Raw genomic sequence first — 12,100 nt, 5'->3', positions numbered from 1 at the left:
AATAGTCACTGGCTGGAGCCTGGGGCGAGTTTGTAGGAGGGTTACTCAGGGAAGTAGGTGTTAGGTGGAGCAGGCACTGGTCGAGCAGGCGATGTACAGAGAGCAAGAGAACAGCCATCTTGGGTGGCCTGACCATACACACTCTTTGCTGAGTTCCAACTTCATGCCTTCATGCCAGGCGTGCTTCCAGGGGTGAGGTTGCAGAATGAATAGAGCAGCCAGAGCCTCTGGTGTCATGGAGCCTCCACTCAAGTAGGGGAGGTGGACAACAAACAGGTAAACATATAAAGTTATGTGAAATGTTGTGAAGACAATCAAAGGAGGGCAGCCGTGATGCTGATGGTTGGGGGGAGGCCAGGGAAGGTCTCTCTAATAAGAGGCCTGTGAGCAGTGATGTGAAGGAAGAGGGGGAGATCTAGCCACATGGAGAGCTGGGGGAGCAGTATCCGGGCAGAGGAAGAGCAGGTGCAAAGCCCCTGCAGAGGGAGAGTGCTTGGTGCAGTAGAGGCCCTGCAAGGAGGCCACTGAGTCTGGAGCATCTGAGTGGAGAGGGGAGTGATGGGAGGAAGGTCAGATCACACGGGGGTTTGCAGGGCCTGGTAAGACCTAGAGTAATTCAGGGAAACCGTGGATTAATTTTAGGCACCCCCGCGACACCGATGTGCCTCCAAATGTCATTTGCTTGAATGATCCTTGGTGGTTTGAAACTCTCAGCCTCTCCTTTATTTTCCTGTAAACACCAAACTGCATGAAACTTTTGGCCATCAGGTTGCTCTCTCTTGTTTTCCATTACTTATGTTGGTTTTATCATTGCTTCTAAATAATGACTAGCATCTATTGAGCACTCTCTGTGTGCCAGACACAGGGCATCACATGCTTTATCTTATTAGTCTTTAAGTAACTCTTTCCAGCAACTATTATTATATGACTCTTTTACAGATAAGAAAATGAGGCCTAGAGGTTAAGAAAATGACCCAGTAGGGGGCTGTATTCAAATCTTTCTGACTTGAAAGAAGGAGCTTGTAAGCACTCTTCTTCGAGGTACCTCTCTCTCCCTCTGTGTGAATTCAGCTGGTGCCCTCAGATGCCTGAAGTTATCATCAGAGCCATATGGAAGCATTTTCCTTCTCAGGGTTGCATTTACTACATCAGGCATGCTGGAGGCTTTGCTCTGTGGTTATTAATTCATTTACTTGCTTAGACATATCTATATTAACCTGTTTATTCTGAGGGAAAATTAATTCTCAGTCAACTAAAAAGTATTTTTTTAGGTTCTAAAATCTGCTCTTTGGTCCCGTCCAGCCATCTCTTCCATCAGCATTGATTAAGCACCCACTATTTATACTCACAGATGTCCTGTAGGGCTGAGTCTGCCTTCTGGCACTTAGGATGGGGTGGAGGATATAAAACATGTCAATAAATGACTCCCAAAGTGCCTATGACAGAGGCATAAACAAAAGGCTGGAGGCATTCTGAGGAGGGGGAGATGGGTTTTCCGTGACCCCGGGGATCAGAGAAAGCATCCTGGAGAACGAGTGAATTGGACAGGGCACGGTGGGGAGGAGAAGGACTGGAGTGGATCACCGAGCGTGCACAAGCTCGGGGCTGCCCAGGAAAGAGCAACAGACCCTGCGTGCCCTCTTGGTCTACGCCCAACATCTGTCTGAAGGGAGGATGAGCCGTGAGCTCCCACGCTGAAAGATTTTAGATCTGGAAGGGGCTTTGGACCTTACAAATGTTTTTAAGGAGCGAGAAACCTTTGTGCAAGTGAGATACAACAGAGGTGGGGTGCCAGCAAGCAAACGGCAGGTGGCTGCTCAGGTTATAGGCCCAGCCCCTGTGCCTTCTCCTTCCTCCAGGAGTCTCAGAATCGACAGAACCTACCGGGGTTCCAGAACACACTCAGAACACCTCTGTGAGACACAGATGAGAGATCTGAGGCTCAGAGAGGTAGACCCATTTGCTTAAGATCACACAGCAACTTAGCATGGGAGCTTGGGAATAGGACAGAGGCCCACACTTGCTGGGCCAGAGTAATAGAAGAGTCGAATTAAAATGTATTGGGTGCTTCCTATGTTGGGGACTGTGTCTGGTGCTCTGCTCACGTTGTCTCATTTATTACCCACATGCTGCCTATGGTGTCATTTTCACGGCCATTTCACAGATGAAGAAATGGCATATTTCCCACTTAGAAATCACTTTCCAAGGCACAGTTGTGAATTTCGGAGCTCAGGAAACTTAAGCAGTTTAAGGACTTATTTTTCACCCTATATGAATGAATCCTTAAGTCTTTGTTCTTTGCAGTTCTTTACGCCACACTCACAGTGAGGGTTGCCTTACTCACTGTGGGTATTTTCTGGGGAACGTATTTCACCAAGGAAGCATTTCTGGAAATGCTACAGGAATGTGCTGTGTATGAAACTGCAAAAACCAGGCTTGAGGGCCCCTCTGGAGAAAAATGTTCTAGTACACGGTGGTGCTTCGTTTTCTAGCCTCATGCAGAGATCAGCAGGGCCAAGTTAACGCGGGCAAGTTATGCCTCTTCGGCTGCCCAGCACCTTCTGCTCTGTCTTGTAGTAATTCACTCGCTCCTGGAGCCAGGCCCTCCTCTGCCCGCGCACCCATCACTAATTTTCTCCTTAGGCCTCATCCTTTCATCACAGAGCATCCAGCAGCTGAAATCCTACAGGAAGATGAGCCTCTCCCCACACATGCACACGTTTTCCAAGGGTTGTTTTATGAAAGTGAACTCCAAATAGCCTCCTTCTTTTCTAAAGTGGCCTAGTGGAAAGGGGCAGGTGAGGTGGGAAGAAAGCCCTTTAACATGATTAGTGGGTCTCCTGGTACTAAATAACTTTATCTACTAAAAGCCAAAAATTATGCTTCAGGTTCAGCAATCAGCCATTTAAAAGCAACTTTTCCCCATTTGAAAACATTGAGCGATGGAATTTGGGAAGTCTGCCAGGAAACTCACATGCATCTGGCATCTTCCCTGCCCATTTCTAGATCAAAGGTTCATGAACCTGTATCCTCCACTACCTTTGTCACTCTCCGCAGCCCAAGGTGTACTCTGCACCCTGTGAGGGCTCCATAAAGGTGGTTCACCAGTGGAGCAGGGTGTAAATTTTGAATTCTTATATAAACACGCTTCTCTTCAATCAGTTTCTCTTTAGGATTTGGAATTGAGGGGAGACAGAATGAGAGTGCATAACCCAGCCTGGAGCTGCGATCACACCAGGCCAGGATGTCAGTGAGTCATGAAAAAGATATAAGGAAACCAAGGGCTTAATTGTAGTTTTTACTGGAAGTTTTAAGTCCCCACTTAAGACCAGAAAAATCCAACAAGCAGGAGCATCAAGTATACTTTCCACAACATGCCAATTTTATTCTGTAAAAACAGAGCCGCACATACTGAATAGACTGGTTAGAGTGGTTGGGGGAGGGGTGGAAGAGGAACCAGGGACCGTACGGGCAGCCTGGCCTTCCCTTGAGCCACTGACTGCCTTTCCCAGGTTACACACAGTGATTCAACAAGATCTTCTAACTTCTGGAACAGGATTAGTCCAAGAGGAATACGATTAATTTTAACACTAAAGCAATGAAGTAATTCCTGTACATAAGGAGAGCTCACACCCACGTGGAGTCTGCTCTGGGCCAGGAACTCATCTAAGGGCCGACATAAAGCTCATGACCCCCTTGTGCTGGAGGAATGTTAGAGTTCATGTTTTGCAGACAAGTAAACAGAGGTGTAGAGAGGTTAGGTCACTCGTTCAAGGTCACACACTGGACAGGGTTGGAATCAGGATTCAAAATAAGCAGTTGGCTTCAGATTTCCTGCTCCCTGTCGTTCCCTCTGTAGAACCTCCACCCGTCCCTCTGGTAAACATTGCTGGTTAGCTTCAACCTCTTAATTCTTTTCAGGATAAAACTCCTCCCTCTCTGAAATCTATTTATTCCTCGAGAGTGTATGTAGACGGAATAACTGAATTTTATAAAGCAAATCATATTTGAATGCACTGGGAGAGACTTGTGCTTGAGAGTCATACGACACAGGGTATCCTGTGTCGTATGACACAGGATAGGCAAAGGGTAGGCATGTAATAAAGGTCTGTTGTGTGATATTAATTCCCCTAATTTGTGTAAATGTTTCTTTGGGTATATTAAAGATACTTAAAATAAGGTACCTATTACTACCTGGAAAGAAAACCACTACTAAGAGCAACTGCATACGGTGGAGTGATTAATTCAATGAATCACCCAGGGAAGAGGGCATCCTGCCAACGCTGGCCACAGACTCCATGCTACCCTTTTTTCCCCTAGAGACAGGTACATAAAACAATAAGAACTACTGGGATAGAACAGGGCTTAGCACCCCTGGGCCTGCCGGCCAAATCCTGCCCCCACCCGTTTTTAGATGGTCCCCCAGGTAAGAACGGTTTTTACTTTTGTGAATGGTTGGGGAGAAAAATCATTAGAAGAATAATGCTGCATGACAGGTGAAATTTACATGAACTTCAGATCTCAGCATCTCGTTGGCACGCAGCCATACTCATACATTACGCACCGTCTCTGGCTGCTTTGGTGCTGCCAAGGCAGAGTCAAGTAGCTGTGACAGAGAGAATGTAGTCCACAAAGCTGGAACTATTTACTGGCGGGCCCTTTTCTGAAAAATTGTTCTAACCCCAGGTCTAGAGAGTTCATTTCAAAAACTTTTGTTTTCTATGTTGCGTTTCATTCTTCCATTCCCTTTGCAAGTATTTATCCCCTACCCTCCCGGAAGACTGGTTTGCCTTTCCATTTTCTCACTTAACGCCTCTGCCCCGGGCTCAGTACCGGGCAGTTAGACTAGATGAGGCGCCCTTGCTCCTGGGCCGGTGAAGCAGCATTCACCCTCTCAGACTCCGCAGCCTGGCGGTTCGTGATAAGCGCCATGAGACCCGTGATAGCGGTGTAGAAGCAGGGGGTCTTCAAGAAAGCCTCACGGGTGGGGGATATTTGAGTAAATCCTGAAGAAGTTAAAGCATGACAGTCATTTCAGACCGAAGGGCAGGCTGACAAAGGGAGGCATGTGGCAGACCTCATAGGGTGTTCAGGGGACACCAGTCGTACAGACTGGACAGTGTACAGTTCTTAATAAGCAAGAGGAAGGACTGAAATGGAGAGGAGTCCCTGTTTGTGTGAAGGTGGTGCTTTGCTGCTCGGTGAGGGGTTCTGGTCTTCTTTCAGTGCCTGCCACCTGCAGCGGAGACAGCCCGGAGGCCCGGGTACCCCTGGGCGTATTAACACAGTGACTGTCCTGCCCCACAAAGGGAGATGGTGAAGTGGTGAGGGGCTTAAAGTGCTTTTTATCCAGCACCTGATCCATCCTAAGCGCTCAACAAATATTTGTTGTTTGATTTAGTGTCTGTGAAGGGAGTGGGAACAGGAAGGGATCTGTGAATTCTGAGGAAGGACAGAGCTACTTAGGTCACGAAGATGGGACAGGACTTCCCCCTCTGTTCAGTGCTGCATTCCACAGAATTTTCGTGAGCACCTGCTTTGTGCCAGGTAGTCTGCTAGGCCCTGGAGATACCCTGTGAACCAGACAGCTGTGGCCCAGCCTCAGAGAGTTTGCAGTCAAGCAAGGAGAGCCTTGACAAGAGGAGGGGTGGGCACAGCCCGTGAAGGAAAGAGCAAAGGAGCATGTTAGTGTGAACGGATATGGCCATAGGGTCAGATGGGAAGGGGTGGAACGAAAAATTTCCTTTGGAATTCTTCTGACCAAAGGGAGCAAGGTTTTGATCACACACTGGACAGGAATGATTTAAGAAGAGTCATACAAAAATTGCACGAGGGTGTGGGGAGCAAATAAAATAAAATAAATTATCCAGAGCAAATATTTAGGGAGGCTAGCAGAAAGGTAAATTAGGAATTCCATGCATCTCACTTATCTCTCAAAGTGTAGTTCCAAACACTGTTAAAGGTTTTTGTTGGAGGAGGCTGTACTGCTCAAGATATCTCTATTTATATAAATTTATGTTAAAATACCAAAAGTTTCCTTAATTTCTTCACACGATTTATATTTTGACACTTGAGAAAAGATTTGTAGGATATAATTATTTGGTTTTCAAACTTTGCAGAGATGAGTCCATTTTTTTCCCCTTTGAAAATGAAGTTGAGAAAAGGGTCAACTGTAGTTTCTCCCTAGTAGGAAGAATGTTTTAGAGAAACCTATCAAATTACCAGAAAAGAATAAAATCTCAACCAGTGTCCCTGGGTTCCCTGTAATGGTCCCTCCAGACAGCAGAAAAGAGATGGGAAAATATCACCCTTGACACCCTGGCACCACCAAAGGCCAGTTGTGGACTTGCAAAGTCCTGAGCCATGGTGTGAGGCATGTATGTTACACCTCTGTGGGATGTTAGCTCTTCCTGTCAGATATATTTGCATTTCCATTCAAAATTAAATTACACTTTAAGCTTTAAGAAAGGGTAAAATTTAACACTAGGGTGTTAAATGGCTTCAACAACTATTTAAAATTGTATTCCTATTAAGACTGATTTCATTGAGCAGAATGTCTATTTGTACCAAGGTCTGGAAATAGTTATTTTCCTTCTCCCCTCCCTCCCTTCTCTCCTTCCCTCCCCTCCCTCCATCCCTCCATCCTTCCTTCCCTCCCTCCTTTCAGGGATTACTACTTGTGTGATGTGACATGGGTAACCGAAGAAAGGATTTCTTTGCAGTGGATCCGGAGGATTCAGAACTATTCAATCATGGATATCTGTGACTACGATGAGTCCACCGGAAGATGGATTTCCTCAGTGGTAAAGTTGAATCAGGATGTTCTGCTTCCAAAGCTACATGTGATCTGAGGGCTCTACGAAAACAGGGAGAGTGTTATCAGGAAATACAGCTTGAGTTTCTGTTCTTTCTCTGTGTCTGACCCTGAGGCAGTGAGTAAGTCTTGACTGACTTTTAGATAATTTGATATTACCCGGTGGTACTTCTATAGCTCAGCTGCTCTCACTAGTCATACTGTTTTAGTTACGGAGACTATCACTTGGGAAAAGGGTGGTGGTGATTGGAAAGCCAGAAAATAGAATTTGATGTCAAAATTCACAAAGTCCAAGAAAGCCAGGGGCTGCAAGGTCAAGGAAGCATGTTTCAGGAGATGGGAGTATACGTGAAGCAAAACAAATATCAAAAGGCCACAAATCTATTACCACACTGTGACTATCTTTCAGCAGTAAACAGCTTTAGAAAGTAAAGAGATAACTTCCATGCTGAGAGGGTGGTAACATTAAGGCAAAGCCAAGTGTTGATCCAACCTTGAAGTTCTGGGGGCGTTTCCAGCCCAGAGATCTCAAGGTATAGGCCACGGATCAAAATTAAAGCCCCATTGGGACCAACAACCTCAGGAGGGGTAGAGCCTGGGGGAGGCTTGCTGGCATAAGTCAAGGACAGCTCTACAAGCCCTTTTCCGGTAATGGGCTCTGTGCCCACACACCTCTTCTCCCTGCTCCACCCTGGTTGGGCACATGGCAGAATCTTGCCTCAGAAATCCTGCCCCCCACCGCCTGCCCCTGTATCTTGATGCACTCATTCATTACTTATATAGCAATCATCGAATACCTATTTTGTTCCAAGTTCTGTGCATAGCTCTGGAGGGAAAAAAAAAAATTAGGCAGCATGCCTGTCCCTAAAATGTTTATTTTCTAGTAGGGAAGACTGTTATGAAAATCAATAATAATAGTTACCATTTCTTGAACACTCACAGTAGCCTGACACTGTGGAGATAGGCTCAGTAAGGTTAAGGAGCTTGCTTAGGTCACAATGACAGCCAGAATCCAAACTAAAAAACCAAGCTCTTTGCTTCCTGCCAATTAAATCATCTCAATATCAGAGTAATGTGCTCTAAAAGTGTATAATCAAGGTACAAAGGAAATGTAGGGCAAAAGAAGATAATCAACCTGCCTGGGGGTAGGCAGAAGGGGATGGGAGATGACATGAAGGAGACTAGAGCAGCCTGGGGTAAGTTGTCATATTCGGGGCAGCATGAAGGCATGTGGACCTTATGAGCAGAGGCTGTGCAAAGGCATCTGGGGTGAAGAGCTTGGAGCCTGCAGGGTCTGGGGGTACACAGGACTAGGGGTTGAGGCAGAGGCACGATGATGAGATCTGAGGTTTGAGATATATGCTAAGGCTCAGGCACCATTCTGAGGAGTTTGACCTTACCTTGTAAGACACTCAGAGCTATTTCAAGGTTTTAAGTAGGAAAGAATTATAATGAGATAGAACTATCTGTTGCCTGATGAGGTCAGCTGTGGGTTGAGCAGGGTGGAGGGCAGACTGGAAGGAGAGCAGAGCAGCGTGGTCTCCAACAAGGAGGTCAGGGCATTGGACCTGGGAAAGCCGACAGGACACAGACTAAGGCAATAATGGCGGAGAAGAACAAGAGAAGTCAAAGAACTAGAAGACAGGGTCTGAGGGGGTTACTGTGAGAAGAGCAGGAGTGTGGAGTGATTCCCAGGTCTCTGGCTTGGGTGAATGGTGCCACTAACCCAGAGAAGAACAAAGGAGTAAGAACAAGCTGGTGGGGATAAGGGAAAGATACTTCTGTACTTGCTGAATTGAAAATGTGGAGGAGCTTGCAGGATGGCTTACGAGTTACACGTCCAGGACAGAGCTCTAGGCAAGAGAGGTAAATGTTCTAATGTAGCTAGGTAAAAGGTACTATCATAAATACAAATATGTGAATGGGGATAGCTTTCCTTTATTTTATTACAAGTACAATCTTGCGTATATTGCCACAAATTGCAGCTAAAGAGTAGAATTCATATCTCACTTCTCTCTGTATTTTTCCCTCCCTAGGGACGGCAACACATTGAAATGAGTACCACTGGTTGGGTTGGAAGAGTAAGTTGTAAGAGTTATGGGGTTTTCTGTCGTATGGATCAGATACTCAGAGCTATTTAATATGCAGATATACCAAACGAGGCCTCTATGTTATTTGCTATTAATAGAGACAGCAGTTGACCTTTTTTCATGTAATATTTTAATGCCCCCTGTAGAGATGTCTTTTTATAGAGAATATACAACGTGCTTGGTTGGAAAAAGTAAAAGGACAAGTGAAAATTCAAGAGAAGAGCAGATAAAACAAAAGACATATTCTAGGCAAATTCTAGCTCCTGGAAAGTTAAAAAGCAACCGTTGCCGAAAGGCAGCCAAGATACCAATTGTCCTCCTTGACCTCACGTTCGAAGTTAGGCGCTTCGGCGGCAGAAAACATGGTTTCCGCCCTCAGCCTCTGCACAAACGCAGGGGACAGGACTACCCCCCCCCCGCAGGGACGCAGTGGCACTCACACCACACCCGCTGTGCACCTCTCTTTGGAGGACTCATACACACGTGGGTTCACACTTTACTATACCCTGGATGCAGAACTTTCTCCAAGGAAGCACGTGACCCTCCGTGACTTCCCATGCCTCACGCTACACCTTGTGCAGACTTATACCAGCCACGTTGCTGCAAGCCCGTGGAGCGAAGCAAACCGACGAATGGCACTGCAGCCATCATGGCACCTCGTGTGAAAGAGGAAGAATGAATCACCCCTAATTTGTATGACCACTTCTATTAAGCCCCTTTAATAGGGAAACAAAGTGACATAAAAAACGTAAGGATTTCTCATCTCCCAGAACACAGAGGTGCAGCCCCCTGGTCCAGAAATGTGACCCCTTCCAGCTGGGCTCAGAGCCCCCTAGCATTCACACGTCCTTTTTGTTCAGGCATTCATTGGGCAGAGGGGAGAGGTTTGCCAACATGAAAAGTGGTTTCCTCCATGGCAAGAGACATGCTACACTTCCTCACGACTCTTTGAAAAAAATATGTTTTTTCCTCTCTGTATTTAACCAGACAGATGCCACTTTTCACACATTTCTACTAGGCACAACTCCATCCAGGGGAAACAGGGAAATGTATTAAAAAGATAAGGCTGTGAACACAGGTCTAGAGAGGGGAATGTGTTTCCGAGCTCTGTAATGAGAACACCAAGTGTACTGCACGCCTCGGCTTGCTCCATAAATGCATTCGTTTTGAATCACTAAATAGAAGAGGGAAGCATTTTTCTTCCTTCCCAAAATGGGAGCTGATGAGCGAGGAAACAGCGAGAGTGAAGTGAACCAACAGTTTTAAAAGACCATCTCCTACCTGCTCTCAAATGTAGTAAGGAAATCGAAGTCGTAAAGAGATATATTCCTTTCAGGCTGGGATAGATCCTCTTCTGCTTAAACGACATTATGTTCTGAGAACTATCTTTTATCGAACTGTAAAAAATGGAAATTTTGTTCTATATTTCCATACAACTATTTTTTTTGGGTAAATTGTTGATCCTATTTAGCAAAATGGAAAGGCTTATAATAGAGATGATAACTATATGAATGTTTCCGTATGAAATATACGACAGACATTCCTTATGGTATCTAGTCCAGAAATGATTAAAGAGTTTCTAAGTCTGACTTTCAAAAAAATTATGTATAAGAAACAGGGGGGAGGGGGAAATCCCTCAAATTACAAACCACCTCCAACTAGAAACAGTCGAAAATAATATTAGTCTGTTTCAAGAAAGCACACTGTGACATCGAGGAAATTGACTTCTTAGAACTGAAAGGCTAATGCTAATTTTCTCACACATATCAAGACACCATAGCGTTATCCTCCATAGACAGAAGATGCCTAAGGGTAACAATAACCACTGCTATGTGTTGAGTGTCGTGTGTAAGCCTCTTCATGTTTATTCTTTCATTTACTCCCCACCAAAAATTCCCTAGGAGTTAGATCTTTTGTCTGCATTTTCTAGGAAGAGAATTTTCTGTTGAGACCCTCTGATTGCAATTGGCAAGTAAATGAAATATGGGTTTTGAGCATAGGTATTGGGAGGACTTTCTGAAGGTAAAATTGTACTGAGATGAGGCTAATGTACTTTAACATGTTTCGTGTTTCCTATTATTTTCTAGTTTAGGCCTGCAGAACCTCATTTTACCTCTGACGGGAATAACTTCTACAAGATCATCAGCAACGAAGAGGGCTACAAACACATTTGTCACTTCCAAACAGATGAGAGAGTGAGTATTTTTAAATAATTTATTTCGGGTTGATCTCCTGTTTTTGAAACTAACTTGAAGTGGAAATCATTTGGTAAAGTCGATCACTATGTACCAATAATCAGACTAATTCAAATACCCCAGTGGTATCTGAAGTAAGGTAGGATGGGGAAAAGAACCGAGATTATCCCAATTCCTGATGTAAATGATTTAATCCTCCCCTTAACTTTGATCAGAGAGAGAGTCTAATAAACCTCTTTTTTTAAAAAAATCCCATCAGAATTGCACATTTATTACAAAAGGAGCCTGGGAGGTCATTGGGATAGAAGCTCTTACCAGTGATTACCTGTAAGTATTCTAATAATCAGTAGTATATCAATATATTTGTCATAATCATGCCTTTCGTTGCCCAGAAATAAGGAAAAATCTTCTACAAATAAAGAGTAGTCTATTTGGAATGTGTTCAGGACTTTTTTCTTTTTAACATACGGAAGCCTTAATGATTTTCACATATGCTCGGCAGACTTGATACCATGCCACCAAGCAGCTCTACCTCTTGCTCTTACCTGCTTTGCATTAGAAGAGCTGGAGCCTCTTTTTCTTAAACGTCTTGGAACACTGAACTAGCGTTCAGGGGCATTTTGTTAAATTTCAACTGATACTGGATTTTTGGAAGGCTTGGAGAGGCTATTGTATTTGTCCGTGTCTCGGCCTTACTCTTCCGCGAATGGAAAGCTTTTCAGAGGCTGTCAACTCCCACGCATGAATTGATGGGATAGGGAGTGTTGTTTTTCATTAGAATCTTAGGCACTTTTTAGAATTCTTTATTGGTTTCACCACGGAGGAGTTTCACCATTGCTCAAAGCAGTTTTGTTTTGTTTTTTTTTGTTTTGCATCGGCAGGCGGACGCGCAACCACTGCGCCACCAGGGAAGCCCTTCAAAGCAGTTTTTGAAGGTCCTTTTTAGAAGTGGCTCTGCCACTCTTAGGAGGATGGGGCTCCTGCCGCCGAGTGGTTTGTGT

The 12,100-nt window shown here is 44.8% G+C and overlaps 1 protein-coding gene across 1 annotated transcript in view; it reads left to right on the top strand.

Moving 5' to 3' along the window:
* The window catches only part of DPP4 (dipeptidyl peptidase 4), an 83,802-nt gene that overhangs the window by 36,812 nt on the left and 34,890 nt on the right, over nt 1-12,100 (top strand). The window contains exons 11-14 of the mRNA XM_007105292.4: nt 6,668-6,803; nt 8,851-8,895; nt 10,992-11,099; nt 11,359-11,426. Of these exons, the coding sequence (XP_007105354.1) occupies nt 6,668-6,803; nt 8,851-8,895; nt 10,992-11,099; nt 11,359-11,426 (357 nt within the window). The remainder of the gene's footprint in view (nt 1-6,667; nt 6,804-8,850; nt 8,896-10,991; nt 11,100-11,358; nt 11,427-12,100) is intronic.

Source organism: Physeter macrocephalus, chromosome 2, assembly GCF_002837175.3.
Source record: "Physeter macrocephalus isolate SW-GA chromosome 2, ASM283717v5, whole genome shotgun sequence".
Lineage (NCBI taxonomy): Eukaryota > Metazoa > Chordata > Mammalia > Artiodactyla > Physeteridae > Physeter > Physeter macrocephalus.
Note: the sequence above shows the minus strand (reverse complement) of the source record. Positions and strands in the feature narration are given on the sequence as shown.